Genomic DNA, 19662 nt, shown 5'->3' on the forward strand with positions numbered 1-19662 from the left:
AGCGATGCAAATGTAGAAGCACAGTTGCTAGGTAAACTCCATAGAAAGGCAGGAACCTAGGAAGAAACCTAGAAAGGTACCAGGCTCCGTGGGGTGGCCAGTCCTCTTCTGGCTGTGCCGGGTGGAGATTTTAAGAGTGCATGGCCATTAAGGCCAGATCATTCTTAAAGATGAATCATTCTTCACAACTGATTTACCACCATCACAAAGAATCAGCAACATTTAGATTGATTACTGAGTGTCTGCTTTTTAAGAATAGTTGTGTGTATTGGAGTGTTTGAGCATTGACTTCTTTGGAAAAGCAGTCATCTGACTCTGGGGTCAATACTTCTGTCTTATGCCCTGATAGGAAATCCAAAATATCTTTATTAAACAAATGATTGGAAGCTAGCCTGGGATGGTGGTTAGCTGGGCCAGATATCAAACATATTTGGAGGGAAAATTGGCAATAACAAGCACATTGAAACAGCACATCAACTTTAAAAACATCAGACTGACTTCAATCTGCACAAATCTTTCACTGCTCTCCAAATGAATAGAGATACAGATTACTGATGTGTGTGTGATATGTATGATAAAAAATGTGTATCATGTAACTTCACTATTCATTATTATATGAGACTTGAAAAATGGCATCTAGTGCTCTTTTCGACACGTCGTCATGTTGCTCTAATAAGCCATGATGGTAGGTTGGCTCCTAGCCTTCTGTTATTGTAATGTGTTTTCTGAGACTTACTATACTGATGTTCTGCATCTGAAATTGTATTGCGAGTGCAGCATTGCATTTATAAGGCTATCGTCACTAAAAATAGAATTTTCTTGTTGTTATGCACATTACTCTGGCTAGTTGAACATTACACAGGCTAGTTTTGTCTCAACTACAGTACTGTATGGCATACCTACATAAGCATGTGGTGTAAGTAGAATGCACAATATGACATGCATTTATAGCATGCAGTTGGAGAAACTGTGCTGTTTTCATGCTTTCTACTGACAGATAACACAATGTCACTGTGTCCAGCTGTACTCTTAAATCAGATCAACCTTCTGATCTAAGGCCATAAATAGTGGGATAGAGACTGAACCACTTCAGTGTCACTGCTGTAAAGCTCTGTGTGAACAGGTTGTTTCAGATTCACATGTCCTCTTCACATTCACAACTGATAGTAATAATCAAAACGCAATACAAACAGCACAGCACCCATAGTGATATGAAATCCATTATCCAATACATACAGTACACCTCAGTATCAGGTTGCAGTTAGTGTTCTGTCGCTATCTGTTTTAAGTCAAAGTCTCGGGATATGTTTATGCAACCGGTCCCAGCTCTAGAATGAAGAGGGATATGTTGTTCACTGTGTTTCAGGCAAGAGCAGAAAGACATCTCGCTCCAACCGCTCCTCTGTGGGCCTCCAGTCCCCAGACTACCCCACCCTGCCCATGACCCAGTCCACTGAGGCCCTGCAGCAGAGCAAGATGGAGCGCACAGTCAACTTCACCAAGCACTTCTTCCTCAAGCCCACCTTGAGGGGCTTGGGCATGCTGGGGCTGAGGAAGGGCCCCCGCCGGACTCCCATGCCAGCCAGTCTCAGCTGTGAGGACCTGGACGGGCCACTGGAGGCCACCAGCCCCCAGGCCTGGAAGAGATCCCACTCCCTGGGGGACCTCCACTGGGAACAGGCCTTCGACCAGAAGAAGGACCACAGCCTGGAACCCAAGCCCGCTAATGGGGGCTCCAAGTTGGGCACCAACAGCCCAGTGAAGGGCCTCCAGGCTCATGGAGATAGGGGTTCACCACTGGCTCAGAATGGGAGGATTGCTGTGAGCCCTAAAGGACGTTCTGACCTCCCCCCTGTGCCCTCCCAGCTGCCCCTCAGACCACCCTGTTCCATTGCCTTGCTTCCCCAGCCCCAGAAAAGCCTGCCCAACCTGATCTCCAGCCCTCCCGAAACCCAGCTGGGGGAGAGGAGCATCTGGACTCACCCCAAAAAGCCCCCAGTGCCCCCTCCTGTTCCAATCAAGAAGTCCAAGGAACGCCTAGCCAATGGGATGTGCCACCCCTCTCTTGTCCTCTCCTCCCCAACTCATTCCTATTCCTCCACCACCACCAACTCTCATCCCCCCAGCCCTGTCATCAGCAGCCCCAGTTCCAGGGCTCCAGTCCTCCCCAGTAAGGCCTCTAGTACCCATATCTCCCCCTCTCCAGCCAGCCCTACTCCAGCCTCCCCTGCCTCCACCACCACCCCCCTCTCTAGAACCAGAAGAACCAGGCACACCCCCGGCCGTGCCCCCTCCTTGGCTGTCTGACCTGCCCGAGTCGGCTTGCCCTCAGGCTCAGATCCAGGGGGGGTAGTGGCAAGATGACGGTGGCCAGGAAGGTGTCCCATGTTAAGATGGCCGTCGATCTCCACAACGTGCTGGAGCAGAGACTGGAGGCCGAGGGCATTGACCTCACAGAGGAACCCTACTCAGACAAGGTCAGTTACCCCCACAACCTGCTACTATTGTTATGTACCTGCTATTACTGTGTAGAATACACACACACCCATCCACCACATCCTAAATCTCACTCTCACAAGGCCAGTTTGTCACAGCTGGGGGTTATACAGCACACACATGGATGTGAACATGCTTCATTATATGTTCATTATAGTATATTTTGTTCTCTAGAGTGAATCAAATAACTCTGACAATTTAAAAATATGTATTGTTGGATGGTGTCCGTATTGATCGTGTCCCTGCTTACAAATATCTGGGCATTAGATATTTGTCAATCAGAAGAGAGAAAAATCTGAGTTATCTGTTGGGGCATCTTGATAGATAAAAAGCTGTCTTTTAAAAAGCATATTGATGACTTAGTTAAGAAGCTGTGTGCTTCTTTAAAAATGTGCTTCTTCTATAGAAATATATCATGCCTCTCGCTAAATAGTAGAAAGCAAATTATTCCGTTGACGTTCCTATCGGTCCTAGACTATGGCCACATCATCTATAAAAACACAGCTGCCACTTCATTAAAGCCGTTAGATGGAGTTTATCATAGCACACTGCACGTTATTATGGGTAACAGTTTTAGTACCCATCACTGCATCCTCTACCAGAAGGTTGGTTGGCCCTCTTTGATGTCACGTAGGTTAATACATTGCTATGTTTTCATGTATGAAGCCCTTTTACAAATAGTCCCCACTGTACCTAACATGATTACTAAACTTTAGACTTGTGAGTTACCACACCGAGTCTCAAGGTTTTTCTTTATTTTTTACTATTTTCTACATTGTAGAATGGTAGTAAAGACATCAAAACTATGAAATGACACATATGAAATCATGTGGTAACCAGAAAAGTGTTGAACAAATCAAAACATATTTTATATTTAGGTATGGGAGATGGGGGGTGACATCTACCCTCTTTCTTTCTACCTGTCCTTGTTCTGTATGTCTTGTTTTGTAATATTGTTTTGTACCTAGAACTCTGGGTCTTGTTGTTTCTGTCTGCTCTTTTATGTTTAGATCAGAATTGCATACTTGAACAAAATATAGGAACAAAAAGAACCATTGCTTTGCCTAAATTAGCCACCCATGGTTCTGTTTGGCTGCTCACCAACAAAAATATATATAAACTCAGCAAAAAAAGAAACGTCCTCTCACTGTCAACTGTGTTTATTTTCAGCAAACTTAACATGTGTAAATATTTGTATGAACATAACAAGATTCAACAACTGAGACATAAACTGAACAAGCTCCACAGGCATGTGACTAACAGAAATGGAATAATGTGTCCCTGAACAAAAGTAACAGTCAGTATCTGGTGTGGCCACCAGCTGCATTAAGTACTGTAGTTTATCTCTTCCTCATGGACTGCGCCAGATTTGCCAGTTCTTGCTGTGAGAATGTTCCCCACTCTTCCACCAAGGCACCTGCAAGTTCCCAGACACTTCTGGGGGGGAATGGCCCTAGCCCTCACCCTCCGATCCAACTGGTCCCAGATGTGCTCAATGGGATTGAGATCTGGGCTCTTCGCTGGCCATGGCAGAACACTGACATTCCTATATTTCAGGAAATCACATACAGAACCAGCAGTATGGCTGGTGGAATTGTCATGCTGGAGGGTCATGTCAGGATGAGCCTGCAGGAAGGGTACCACATGAGGTAGGATGATGTCTTCCCTGTAACGCACAGCGTTGAGATTGCCTGCAATGACAACAAGCTCAGTCCAATGATGCTGTGACCCACCGCCCCAGACCATGACGGACCCTCCACCTCCAAATTCTTCCCGCTCCAGAGTACAGTCCTCGGTGTATTGCTCATTCCTTTGACGATAAACGCAAATCTGACCATCACACCTGAGACAAAACCGCGACTAGTCAGAGAAGATCACTTTTTGCCAGTCCTGTCTGGTCCAGCGACAGTGGGTTTGTGCCCATAGGCGACATTGTTGCTGGTGATGTCTGGTGAGGACCTGCCTTACAACAGGCCTACAAGCCCTCAGTCCAGCCTATTGCGGACAGTCTGAGCACGGATGGAGGGATTGTGCTTTCCTGGTGTAACTCGGCTAGTTGTTGTTGCCATCCTGCACCTGTCCCGCTGGTGTGATGTTCAGATGCACCGATCCTGTGCAGGTGTTGTTACCCATGGTCTGCCACTGCGAGGACGATCAGCTGTCCATCCTGTCTCCCTGTAGTGCTGTCTTAGGCATCTCACAGTACAGACATTGCAATTTATTGCCCTGGCCACATCATGCCTCCTTGCAGCTTGCCTTAGGCATGTTCACACAGACGAGCAGGTACCCTGGGCATCTTTCTTTTGGTGTTTTTCAGAGTCAGTAGAAAGGCCTCTTTAGTGTCCTAAGTTTTCATAACTGTGACATTAATTGCCTACCATCTGTAAGCTGTTAGTGTGTTAACGACCGTTCCACAGGTGCATGTTCATTAATTGTTTATGGTTCATTGAACAAGCATGGGAAACAGTGTTTAAACCCTTTACAATGAAGATCTGTGAAGTTATTTGGATTTTTACGAATTATCTTTGCACACCCTTGGCATTCTCTTAACCAGCTTCATGAGGTAGTCACCAAGAATGCATTTCAATTAACAGGTGTGCCTTGTTAAAAGTACATTAATGCATTTGAGCCAATCAGTTGGGTTGTGACAATGTAGGGGTGGTATACAGAAGATAGCCCTATTTGGTAAAAGATCAAGTCCATATTATGGCAAGAACAGCTCAAATAAGCAAAGAGAAACGACAGTCCATCATTACTTTAAGACATTAACTTTCTCTCCAAGATGTCGTAGCAGTCGGACGTGTTTCTTTGTCTTGTCCCATCCTGTCCCATGTATATATCGTTTTCTTTGTATATATTTCATATATATTTTTATATTTTTTTTATATATCTACGGACTGAATACACTCTCCTGCAACCCGCCTCACCAAATGTGGTACGGATCTGCTATTTTTATACTTTAGAACCAGAACCCCCTTCAGGAGCTAGCAGCTAAGTAGCTACTAGCTAGTAGTCAGTTAGCCACTGCTAGTGGTCCTCACCGTTAACTCGGACATCAGCCAGCCTCAACCCGGTCAATTCCTGCCAGTCTGCACAGCACGATATCAACCAGAGCATATCGGACTGCTTTTTCTCTACCACATCTCCAGATTCCTACCGCAAGCTCTGATCCTTTACACCGGATCATCGCAGCTAGCTAGCTGCTATCCGAGTGGCTACTTCTGGCTAACGTCTCTTTCCCGAAGCAAGCACCAGTTAGCTTGGAGCTAGCCTCGAACTAGGCCCATCTCTCGGCTAGACAAATAGGTCCAAATTCTTGGGCTACAATGCCTCTTTTGCCAATTGGCCTGGACCCTTTACTGCCGACACGGAGCCCCGCCGATCCATCAAGACTGGTCTGCCAACATAACCGTCCGCGGTGGTCTCAACAGGCTCTTCCGTTGCGACGTCGCCGGATGCCCATCTTCTAGCCCCGGCCCGCTAGCTGTCTGAATCGCCGTGTCTCCAGCTTGCCTAGCATAGCAGCGACTACGGAATTTGGCTCACTGACTCATCTAGTGCTACCCATTGGACTCTATGATCACTCGGCTACACATGCCTCTCCCTAATGTCAATATGCCTTGTCTATTGCCGTTTTGGTTAGTGATTATTGTCTTATTTCACTGTAGAGCCCCTAGCCCTGCCCAATATGCCTAATATAGCCCTTTTGTTCCACCCCCCATGCATGCGGTGACCTCACCTGGCTTAACTGGTGCCTCTAGAGACAAAATCTCTCTCATCATCACTCAATACCAATGTTTGCCACCACTGTACTCACAATTTACCATACCCTTGTCTATACATTATGCCTTGAATCTATTCTTCCGCGCCCAGAAATCTGCTCTTTTTACTCTCTGTTCTGAACGCACTAGATGACCAGTTCTTGTAGCCTTTAGCCGTACCCTTATCCTACTCCCCCTCTGTTCCTCTGGTGATGTAGAGGTTAACCCCTGCAGCCCCCAGCACCACTCCCATTCCCCAGGCGCTCTCATTTGTTAACTTCTGTAACCGTAAAAACTTGGTTTCATACATGTTAACATTAGAAGCCTATTCCCAAAGTTTGTTTTATTCACTGCTTTAGCACACTCCGCCAACCCTGATGTCCTAGCCGTGTCTGAATCATGGCTTAGGAAGGCCAACAAAAATCCAGAAATGTCCATCCCTAACTATAACATCTTCCAACAAGATAGAACTGCCAAAGGGGGCGGAGTTACAATCTACTGCAGAGATAGCCTGCAGAGTTCTGTCATACTATCCAGGTCTGTGCCCAAACAATTCGAGCTTCCACTTCTAAAAATCCACCTTTCCAGAAACAAGTCTCTCACTGGTGCCGCTTGTTATAGACCACCTTCAGCCCCCAGCTGTGCCCTGGACACCTTATGTGAATTGATGGCCCCCCATCTATCTTCAGAGCTCGTACTGTTAAGTGACCTAAACTGGGACATGCTTAACACCCTGGCCATCTTACGCTAGATGCCCTCAATCTCACACAAATGATCAATGAGCCTACCAGGTACAACCCCAAATCCGTAAACACGGGCACCCTCATTTTAAGTTCCTTGGCGTACACATCACAGACAAACTGAAATGGTCCACCCACACAGACAGCGTGGTGAAGAAGGCGCAGCAGTGCCTCTTCAACCTCAGGAGGCTGAAGAAATTCGGCTTGTCACAAAAAAACACTCACAAACTTTTACAGATGCATAATCGAGAGCATCCTGTCGGGCTGTATCACCGCCTGGTACAGCAGCTGCTCCGCCCATAACCGGAAGGCTCTCCAGAGGGTAGTGAGGTCTGCACAACGCATCACCGGGTGCAAACTACCTGCCCTCCAGGACACTTACACCACCCGATGTCACAGGAAGGCCAAAAAGATCATCAAGGACAACAACCACCCGAGCCACTGCCTGTTCACCCTGCTATCATCCAGAAGGCGAGGTCTGTACAGGTGCATCAAAGCGGGGACCGAGAGACTGAAAAACAGCTTCTATCTCAAGGCCATCAGACTGTTAAACAGCCATCACTAACATTGAGTGGCTGCTGCCAACATACTGACTCAACTCCACCCACTTTAATAATGGTAAAATTGATGTAATCAATTTATCACAAGCCACTTTATATTATATCATGTTTACTTACCCTACATTACTCATCTCTTATGTATATACTGTACACTATACCATCTACTGCATCTTGCCATCTTGATGTAATGTATCACTAGCCACTTTAAACAATGTCACTTCATATAATGTTTTCATACCTTGCATTGCTCAACTCATATGTATATACTGTACTCTATACCATCTACTGCATCTTGCATATGCCGTTCGGCCATCACTCATTTATATATTTTTATGTACATATTCAAATTCATTCCTTTACACTTGTGTGTATAAGGTAGTTGTTGTGAAATTGTTAGCTTATATTACTTGTTAGATATTACTGCATGGTCGGAACAAGAAGCACAAGCATTTCGCTACACTTGCATTAACACCTGCTAACCATGTGTATGTGACAAATACATTTGATTTGATTTGATTTGAGATATCATTCAGACCAACCTGCCTTCTAAATACACTTCTGCTGTCTTCAACCAGGATCTCAGCGATCACTGCCTCATTGCTTGCGTGAGTCTGGGGTCTGCGGTCAAACGACCACCCCTCGTCACAGTCAAATGCTCCCTAAAGCACTTCAGCGAGCAGGTCTTTCTAATCGACCTGGCCTGGGTATCCTGGAAGGACATTGACCTCATTCCGTCAGTAGAGAATGCCTGGTTATTCTTTAAAAGTGCTTTCCTCACTTAAATAAGCATGCCCCATTAAAAAAATGTAGAACCAGGAACAGATATAGCACTTGGTTCACTCCAGACCTGACTGCCCTTGACCAGCATAAAAACACCCTGTGTATATTAGCATCGAATAGCCCCAGCGATATGCAACTTTTCAGGGAAGTTACGAACCAATATACACAGGCAGTTAGGAAAGCAAAAGCTAGCTTTTCAAACAGAAATTTGCATTTACTCAAATCCAGACAGCTGATGTTCTGAAAGAGCTGCAAGATCTGGATCCCTATAAATCAGCTGGGAAAGACAACCTGGATCCTCTCTTTCTAAAATGATCTACCGAAATTGTTGCAACCCCTATTACTAGCCTGTTCAACCTCTCTTTCGTATCGTCTGAGATCCCCAAAGATTGGAAAGCTGCCGCGGTCATCCCCCCTTTCAAAGGGGGAGACACTCTAGACCCAAAATGTTATAGACCTTTATCCATCCTGTCCTGCCTTTCTAAAATCTTCGAAAGCCAAGTTAACAATCAGATCACCAACCATTTCAAATCCCACCGTACCTTCTCCGCTATGCAATCTGGTTTCCGAGCTAGTCATGGGTGCACCTCGGCCACGCTCAAGGTCCTAAATGATATCATAACCGCCATCAATAAAAGACAGTACTGTGCAACCATCTTCATCAACCTGGCCAAGGCTTTTGACTCTGTCAATCACCGCATTCTTATTGGCAGACTCAATAGCCTTGGTTTCTCAAATGACTGCCTCGCCTGGTTCTCCAACTACTTCTCAGATGGAGTTCAGTGTGTCAAATCAGAAGGCCTGTTGTCCGGACCTCTGGCAGTCTCTATGGGGGTGCCACAGGGTTCAACTCTTTGCCGACTCTTTTCTGTGTATATATCAATGATGTTGCTCTTGCTGCTGATGATTCTCTGATCCACCTCTATGCAGACGACACCATTCTGTATACATCTGGCCCTTCTTTGGACACTGTGTTAACAAACCTCCAAACAAGCTTCAATGCTATACAACACTCCTTCCGTGGCCTCCAACTGCTCTTAAATGCTAGTAAAACTAAATGCATGCTCTTCAACCGATTGTTTCCCGCACCCGCCCTCCCGACCAGCATCACTACTCTGGACGGTTCTGACTTAGAATATGTGGACAACTACAAATACCTACGTGTCTGGTTAGACTGTAAACTCTCCTTCCAGACTCAAATTAAGCATCTCCAATCCAAAATTACATCTAGAATTGGCTTCCTATTTCGCAACAAAGCCTCCTTCACTCATGCTGTCAAACATACCCTCGTAAAACTGACTATCCTACCGATCCTTGACTTAGCCTCCAACACTCTACTCAGCAAACTGATATAGTCTGTCACAATGCCATCCGTTTTGTCACCAAAGCCCCATATACTACCCACCACTGCGACCTGTATGCTCTCGTTGACTGGCCCTCACTACATATTCGTCGCCAAACCCACTGGCTCCAGGTCATCTATAAGTCTTTGCTAGGTAAAGCCCGCCTTATCTCAGCTCACTGGTCACCATAGCAACACCCACCCATAACACGCACTCCAGTAGGTATATTGCACTGGTCATCCCCAAAGCCAACACTTCCTTTGGCCGCCTTTCCTTCCAGTTCTCTGCTGCCAATGACTTGAACAAATTGCAAAAATCACTGAAGCTGGAGTCTTATATCTCCCTCTCTAACTTTAAGCATCAGCTGTCAGAGCATCACTGTACCTGTACACAGCCAATCTGTAAATAGCACAACCAAATACCTCACCCCATATTCTTACTTACTCTCTTGTTCTTTTGCACCCCAGTATCTCTACTTGCACATCATCATCTGCACATCTATCACTCCAGTGTTAATGCTAAATTGCAATTATTTCGCCTCCATGGCCTATTCATTGCCTTACCTCCCTACTCTTCTACATTTGCACACACTGTACATAGATTTTTCCATTGTGTTATTGACTGTACGTTTGTTTAATGTGTAACTCTCTGTTGTTGTTTTTGTCGCACTGCTTTGCTTTATCTTGGCCAGGTCGCAGTTGTAAATGAGAACTTGTTCTCAACTGGCCTAGCTGGTTAAATAAAGGTTAATTTTTTATATTTTTTTTTAATGAAGGCCTGTCAATCCGGAAAATGTCAAGAACTTTGAACGTTTCTTCAAGTGCAGTCGCAAAAACCATCAAGCGCTATGATGAAACTGGCTCTCATGAGGATCACCACAGGAAAGGAAGACCCAGAGTTACCTCTGCTGCAGAGGATAAGTTCATTAGAGTTATAAGCATCAGATTGCAGCCCAAATAAATGCTTAACAGACTTAAAGTAACAGACACATCTCAACATCAACTGTTCAAAGGAGACTGCATGAATCAGGCCTTCATGGTCGAATTGCTGCAAAGAAACCACTACTAAAGGACACCAATAATAACAAGAGACTTGCTTGGTCCAAGAAACATGAGCAATGGACATTAGACCAGTGGAAATCTGTCCGTTGGTCTGATGAGTCCAAATTTGAGATTTTTGGTTCCGTGTCTTTGTGAGATAGGTGAACGGATGATCTCCGCATGTGTGGTTCACACCGTGAAGCATGGAGGAGGAGGTGTGATGGTGTGGGGGTACTTTGCTGGTGACACCGTCTGTGATTTATTTAGAATTCAAGGCACACTTAACCAGCCTTGCTACCACAGCATTCTGCAGCTATACGCCATACCATCTGGTTTGCACTTAGTGGGACTCTCACTTGATTTTCAACAGGACATTGACCCAACACACCACCAAGCTGTGTAAGGGCTATTTGACCAAGAAGGAGAGTGATGGAGTGGTTCATCAGGTGACCTGGCCTCCACAATCATCCGACCTCAACCCAATTGAGATGGTTTGGGATGAGTTGGACTGCAGAGTAAAGGAAAAGCAGCCAATAAGTGCTCAGCATTTGTGGGAACTCCCTTCAAGACTGTTGGAAAAGCATTCCAGGTGAAGCTGGTTGAGAGAATATCAAGAGTGTGCAAAACTGTCATCAAGGCAAAGGCTGGCTACTTTGAATAATTGTTTTGGTTTCCACAGTATATGATTCTATATGTGTTATTTCATAGTTTTGATGTCTTCACTATTATTCTACAATGTAGAAAATAGTAAAAATAAAGAAAAACCCTTGAATGAGTAGGTGTGTCCAAACTTTTGACTGGTACTGTACTTTTGTATATGTGGTGTATCTCAGAGGGACACAGAACACAGCACTGCAAGCACTTCTTGTTTATATTAATGAGGATTAATGCTGCAGTGCAGAGACACTCTTCGGACACTAGGGGTGTAGTATTGGGAGTAGGGCTATGCTCAGGTCAGACAGGACACTTGGCTGTGTCCACATCTACATACACCCCTGCATCTCTATTCCTCCACTCTGAGTGGCCTCTGGTCCAGTTTGGCTGGGTTGTCCTGGACTGGCTGGAGACTGGCTGGACACTGACCATGACTCCAGGGGTCTGGAGCATTTTGAGAAAGGGAGAGAGAGATGTTTTCAAAAATTTGCCACACAGAATTCCCGTGTGTCCTCTCTTCATGCATAGCTATCAACCTTTGGCTAGTCTAATCTACTTATGACATGTTATGGGATCCCCCGCATCATTTGTGTTTCTCTGTCTCTCTCTTTTTTGAGACTGTTTTATTAAAACTTTACCCTCCCTCAGCAGTCTATTCTTTAAATATGAGCTTATCTCCCAGCCGATAGGCTTGTCAGTTCAACTCATTATTTCACATTATTAGTCTGCTTCATTCTCTCTTAAACAGACAGAAACCGGGCCTCACCAGCCTCATAATGTTCAAGTTAGCAAATAAAGTGAGAGAGCTAGCTCCTACTTCAGCCCTAGTCTCTGAGCTGTTCTAAAACATGTGGTTCTTGTGGAGGTTTAGATTGACATACACAGTGACTGTAGTCAATAAATGTGCAGAGGTAGGGTTTTGGTCTCACTGCATCTTGTGTTTTGGTCTATGAATTTATGGTCTTTACAGAGGCTAACAGATGTTTTTATTGAAACAGAGAGAGAGAACGAAGTCACTATGGTTTCTGATTGGCTTGTCTTTTCTAGGCCTATAGTTTGAGGGAAAGATTCCAGTTTCTTTCAAATATGGATTTGATGTTTCCCTGTGTAGCAACCTAGATTTTCTCCAGATTTACTCCAGATTTACTCCAGGTCAAGGTTACTTAGGGTTTTCATGGTTTGGGGTTTTAGTAGAAAAGTGTGAGTTGTTGTGCCCCCAGGTAGAGGGTCTCTCTTTCTCCATCAGTATGGTAGAAAAGAAAACCACATCTCCCAATGTGCATGAGTTCCCATGCCAGCATGTTTCAAGTGTGCTTGCATGTGTGCACGTTTGTGTGTGTGTATACGTGTGTCTGTGTGTCACTCTTCTCACTCATCCCCAGTTTCTCTACATCTGTCTGTCTCCATTCCTCCCTCCATCCAGCATGGTCGGTGTGGTATCCCCCAGCCCCTGGTGCAGCGCTACAGTGAAGACCTGGAGCAGCCAGTGAAAGATGTGGCCCCCGCCATAGACCAGGTCCGCCTCAAGCAGCTCCGCAAGCAGCACCGCATGGCTGTGAGTACTGTACTGCACCACTATCTGTCTGTCTGCTAGGCTTTATGGGACAGATTCAATAAGCGTTTAGCTACATGGTCACCAGGGCAAAGTTGGAGCCTGTTATTTTAAGATGATACATTTAAGGTGTCATTGCTATGTTTTATGTATTATTATTTACACAAAATTCCTGAATGTTTTCACTGATATTCCTCAGATCCCTTTTGGAGGTTTAACAGAGATGTGCAGGAAGCCTCTCTCCCCGGGTCATGTGAGCACCGTCTCTGATTGGTTGGTGTCCATCGGCCTGCCCATGTACGCCACGTACCTGGATGCGGCAGGATATGACACGTTGGGGCACGTGTCATCTCTCACGGAGAGCGGCGTGTGGGAGGCGGGGGTGCGGGACGAGAGACACGCCCGTAGACTGGTCAGCGAGGCCCGTTTGGTCGGCGCACACAGAGATGCACAGTCGTAACTGTGACAGTGGATCCAATGCAGGTGAAACTAGGACAGTTGAACGGCTATGTCATGGCTGTGTGCTCAGTTGACACAGTTGAGACTGAAGCGCAGTTGCAAATAAATGCAGAACTGAATAACTGTGCAAGTGACCACGGCACAGCTTTCAACACCTATTGAGGCTTTTGACTGGACTGCGGAGTGCGGATGGCTCGCTGTTGCAGCCCAGCCACACCTGAGATTTATGAGCAGAAAACCTCTTCTTATTCCCCCATGTCTTTATCAATCTATTTCTCTCTTTCAGATGTTTACGGTGAAATTGTTCCAACTGTCGAGAACAGTTATCAGATGCCTTTAAAACTGACTGTAGACTATCTCTCTCTCTCTCTCTCTCTCTCTCTCTCTCTCTCTCTCTCTCTCTCTCTCTCTCTCTCTCTTTCTTCTCTCTCTCTCTCTCGGACTGTTTCCATTCTGAAACATCCTCCCCAGTCTTATAACTCAAGACTGAGAAGTACTGCCTTGAAGGAAAAATAGCACAGTCTCTTTTTTTTTAGGTTTGACTTTTTATAAAGGTATAAAATACTCTTTATCTGTGTTTTTCCCTGTGTTTAATAAATGCTTAATTTTCATCTCTTGTGCGAGACAAAAGCACTGGAGAGTAATAAGAATATGTAGCTTGGCCAAAGCAATTTCTTTCAAATCAAACCAAATCAAACTATATTTGTCACATGCGCCGAATACAACAAGTGTATACTTTACCGTGAAATGCTTACTTACAGGTCCTTAACCAACAGTGCAGTTCAAGAAGAGTTAAGAAAATATTTACCAAGTAGACTAAAATAAAAAGTAATAATAAAAAGTAACACAATAACAAAAACGAGGCTATGTACAGGGGGCACCGATATTTCAATATACATTTTACCTTTGTTGTTAATCCCATTGCCAAATGCTATAGCAAGACTTTGGACAATGGGTTTTCTTGCAGTTAATCAACTAAAACATTACACAAAACATGAAATAGGCAAACAATGCTGTTGTATTGGGATTTCAAATCCTAATTTTCTATCATACTATAGTGTTTTTGTAATATACTGTACCATATATTCTAATTTCAAGGTGTTTTTACAGTATGTGTTCAATAAATATTTGTTTGTCTGCTTTGTGGAATGTCAATGTCTGAAATGTCTTCAGGCCATCTCAGTTAATGTAAGTAGACAGTCAGACAGATATCGATATAATTATATTGCAGATTTCAAAACATATCTTGGTTGCATTTAATCCTCCAATATGTAGGTCCTTACAGTAAGGCCCTCTACACAGTACTGCTCTAATAATCTTTCATGTTAGATCAGCTTTTCTTTGCAGACTCCATATATCTAAACGAGCTCATTTTAAGTTGCCTTACCATTATGTAAAGAAAACAGTTAGATAAATATCTATTCATGTGCTCAGCATTATAAATAGACATTTCAACCCCCATCTACATTCCCTTTGACTAACGCTTGATTTTATCACAGCCTCACCAGGCCTATATGTTTTGAATGTGCAAAGGTGATGTATAACGGTGATTGTTAGTAGCAGACACACACACACACACACACACACACACACACACACACACACACACACACACACACACACACACACACACACACACACACACACACACACACACGATTAGCTGCCTGAGGATGTATGGGATCCAAGTACACACATACACACATTAGCAGCCACATAGCTCAACTGGTGGTTTCCTTGTTAAGCACAGATGTTAATCCACAGGAAGTCTGATTTAAACATAGTGTCCCATATTCAACAGCCAGCCACAGCACCACTCAGTACTACAGTCTTAGAGAGAGACACAGTCAGGGAGGACAGATAAGAATGGGAGATGGTCACCTCACCTCTGTAGGGACGTACTGAATCCCCATTCACTGAAACAGCAGACCAGACCTGTGAGTCCCTAGCAGTGCATTCCTAGTCCAAGCTTGGTGTGAGTGGATCCACCCACGTAATGTCATTCTACTTGTATGAAGTACTTAATATTGCAAACAATTATCCCTAGCCCTCGGATTTCAAAATAAAAATTTGACAGAGTGGTGTAACATTGGGGAGGCTTTTGCAGTGGACACTCGAAAGAAGTTTGATGCCTTTTCTCTTCAATCATAGTGGTGCTCCAGGTTAGTACTAGTAGGGGGAGTTTTTCAAGAAACAAAAATACCTAACATTGAAGATTTATTTTGTAAAGAAAAAATATTGTCACTGTAAAATGCACTTTAGAAAGTAAATTAGAAAATTCAAGCAAAATGTGCAAAATTTTCTTTAAGTCCATAAGCGGACATTTGTTTTCAGGTAAGGTAAAGGGTTTGAATGAGTTATACTGGTTATCTTAGTATTGAGTTCCCAATGCCAAGTCAATGTACAAATGTAATTAATAATCATTCATGAATTAACCTGTTCCAATGACTTAACTTCCTATTTGTTTTTGCAATCGTACAAAAAAACGTCATTACATAAATGAAATGATTAACAAGAGTTGCACATTCTGTATATGGTATTTGGTATTTAAATAACTTATTTTGGGGCTTTTCATATCAACTGTAATTATTAGCTGTACTATACACATAGCAATACCTTCCTGCATATTGCTTTAGCTAGTGAAAAGCTGCAGTGTGTATTGTAAAGTATAAGTGTACAAATGATTTTCTTTGGTTTCAACTATCTAATGATTGTCTATAAAGATTTGCTTGTGTATTGAAACAAAAAATGATGTCTATAACTATGTCATTCTGAAATATAATAAAAACCCTTTCTTGCCACCCTGTGTTTGTATACACTCACACACACACAGGAACGACACAGTGCCCGTCTCTCTGGATAACCCATGGAATAGAATGAGATTCTAGATCTGTGTTTGTACCTATAGAAATAGAATGGGATTCTAGATCTGTGTTTATACCCATAGAAATAGAACGAGATTCTAGATCTGTGTTTATACCCATAGAAATAGAATGAGATTCTAGATCTGTGATTATACCCATAGAAATAGAATGAGATTCTAGATTTGTGTTTATACCTATAGAAAGAGAATTAGATTCTAGATCTGTGTTTATACCCATAGAAATAGAATGCGATTCTAGATCTGTGTTTATACCCATGGAAATAGAATGAGATTCTAGATCTGTGTTTATACCGATGGAAATAGAATGAGATTCTAGATCTGTGTTTATACCTATAGAAATAGAATGAGATTCTAGATCTGTGTTTATACCCATAGAAATAAAATGAGATTCTAGATCTGTGTTTATACCCATAGAAATAGAATGAGATTCTAGATCTGTGTTTAAACCCATGGATTTGGTTAGAATGTTTCACATAGAGACTATGACTACAATACAGCTGCTATCACTAAAAGTGAGTTAGAGGACCGTTATACAGTATGTGTCTAAGTCTGTCACGAGACTGTAACTGTTACACAATTTGCCATACATCTGATCTTTTTTTTTACATTTTATAACTCATTTCATGTAATTGTACTTGTTTTTGCCATGGAGCGGAGAGAACAATGTGCAGTTGTACAGTTAAATTCCTGCAATTCTACACATTTTGACATGACTTATGATATCTGAGTGAGAATGACTAACTAAATCAATGCGGGCCCCCTGGAGGTCAGGGCCCCTGGGCAAGTACTCCTTGTGCCCGATCGGTAATTCGGCCATGATTACTACACGTTTGGACAGCTGGGTAGACTAATATACCAACACTGCAAATTCCAGTTTACCGTCAATATTTTTGCACATGACATATTATAATATAAAATTCATGACATTATTATACACATATCCAAACATTGCAATACATAGGCTCTTCAATAACTCATACATTTGTGTAAGCCTCATTAAAGCCTCAAATGGTCAGTGTACAGCCTTAACATGAGAAAAGAATCCAACATAACAGATTAACCGGAATGACATTTACTTTCACGGGTGGCCTAAGCCATGCCTCTAGCCTTCTGGGCTGACCCGCTGGGTCATATCTCAATAACCCAGCACTCAGCATCGATAAACCAGCAGTTTTTAAAGCAAACAACCCAACTAAGTGACAATCAAACAACCCAGCATTTTTTGGTGTGACATAAAAAGATAATTGCTGATGTACAACCAAATTTCAACATTTTGTATATTCTACAGTCATGGCCAAAAGTTTTGAGAATGACACAAATATAAATTTTCACAGTCTGCTACCTCAGTTTGTATGATGGCAATTTGCATATACTCCAGAATGTTATGAAGAGTGATCAGATGAATTGCAATTAATTGCAAAGTCCCTCTTTGCCATGCAAAAAAACATTTCCACTGCATTTCAGCCCTGCCACAAAAGGACCAGCTGACATCATGTCAGTGATTCTCTCGTTAACACAGGTGTGAGTGTTGACGAGGACAAGGCTGGAGATCACTCTGTCATGCTGATTGAGTTCGAATAACAGACTGGAAGCTTCAAAAGGAGGGTGGTGCTTGGAATCATTGCTCTTCCTCTGTCAATCATGGTTACCTGCAAGGAAACACTTGCCGTGATTATCACTGACATGATGTCAGCTGGTCCTTTTGTGGCAGGGCTGAAATGCAGTGGAAATGTTTTTTTGCATGGCAAAGAGGGACTTTGCAATTAAGGCAAAGACTTTTAGAGTATGGTCTGGTGTCAAGAAGGGCAGGAAAGAAGCCACTTCTCTCCAGGAAAAACATCAGGGACAGACTGATATTCTGCAAAAGGTACAGGGATTGGACTGCTGAGGACTGGGGTAAAGTCCTTTTCTCTGATGAATCCCCTTTACGATTGTTTGGGGCATCCGGAAAAAAACTTGTCCGGAGAAGACAAGGTGAGTGCTACCATCAGTCCTGTGTCATGCCAACAGTAAAGCATCATGAGGCCACTCATGTGTGTTGTTGCTTCTCAGCCAAGGGAGTGGGCTCACTCACAATTTTGCCTAAGAACACAGCCATGAATAAAGAATGGTACCAACACATCCTCCGAAAGCAACTTCTCCCAGCCATCCAGGAACAGTTTGGTGACGAACAATGCCTTTTCCAGCATGATGGAGCATCTTGCCATAAGGCAGAAGTGATAACTAAGTGGCTCGGGGAACAAAACATCGATATTTTGGTCCATGGCCAGGAATCTCCCCAGACCTTAATCCCATTGAGAACTTGTGGTCAATCCTCAAGAGAATCCCACAAATTCTGACAAAATCCAAGCATTGATTATGCAAGAATGGGCTGCCATCAGTCAGGATGTGGCCCAGAAGTTAATTGACAGCATGCCAGTATTCCATAGTAACATCTGACAGAAATATCTAAAGTCACTGAAGCAGCAAACTTTGTGTAAATTAATATTTCTGTCATTCTCAAAACTTTTGGCCACGACTGTACTACTATAACATTCAACAATAGTAAGTGAGACTCCGACTGAGTTAAAAAAAAAAATACTCCTTATTTACTGTACCTTACCACCTGACTATCCTGACTCTGAGCATGTCTGAGGTAGGTCTATCAATCACCATCTGCAGGATACCTGGACTGCACGCAAATGTAGGCAAATAAATGTGCCCATTTGGGGATATGATAGTATTTTTGATTGGCTTAACACACCACAAATAATGAGCTGTGGAGCTTCTCAAAGTAATGTTTTCTTCACCTCAAACAGCAAGCAAACAAAATATGTTTTTACATCCATTGGGAATGACAATGGTTCCTCAATGTATTTGAAAAATCTTTCCAACTCTCTCCCTTTCGATAACCACTCGGTGTGAAAGTGAAAAATGTTTTGCTCTGATCCAGCGGAAACACCATAAAATAGGCCTACCTGATTACTTCTTATCCATTGTGCAAATAGCCTACAGCTGTGTTTGCTGAGCTCGCTGGTGCCGAAACTCTGAGGGCCCATAATATTATACAATGTTGCAAGTTTTTCTAGCGCAAGCTTCCGGCTGGTCCCAAGTTATATTTTCTACCTGCAGACTGTAATGTTTTTATTTGTTGGCTTTATGTAGGCCATTTTTACATAGTTGGCAATGTCAATAGAAGTTACTTTTTAAGTTTGTATCATTTTCATTTAGATTTGGATAGAATTTTGATTAACCACATGACAACCATTTTGAGATATGAAGACGCTATTATCAAACAAATTAGACTGTTCCATGAAAATGTGCATATGAAAACCATAACTGTCATGCTGATCGGTAGAAATGGTAAGATAAATTGTCATTCCACATAAGAAAGGTTGCCGACTCCTCCTGGAG

General features: G+C 43.2%; 1 protein-coding gene across 1 annotated transcript in view; it reads left to right on the forward strand.

Annotated features, from left to right (window-relative positions):
• LOC106571830 (SAM and SH3 domain-containing protein 1-like) overlaps window positions 1–16186 on the forward strand; it is a 337413-nt gene extending 321227 nt beyond the window's left edge. The window contains 5 exon segments of the mRNA XM_045695894.1: window positions 1367–2251; window positions 2289–2347; window positions 2349–2477; window positions 12798–12929; window positions 13126–16186. Of these exon segments, the coding sequence (XP_045551850.1) occupies window positions 1367–2251; window positions 2289–2347; window positions 2349–2477; window positions 12798–12929; window positions 13126–13386 (1466 nt within the window). The 3' untranslated portion in view covers window positions 13387–16186.
• The last annotated feature ends 3476 nt before the right edge of the window (window positions 16187–19662 follow it).

This window comes from Salmo salar, chromosome ssa15 (assembly GCF_905237065.1).
Source record: "Salmo salar chromosome ssa15, Ssal_v3.1, whole genome shotgun sequence".
In the NCBI taxonomy this organism is placed as follows: Eukaryota; Metazoa; Chordata; class Actinopteri; order Salmoniformes; family Salmonidae; genus Salmo; species Salmo salar.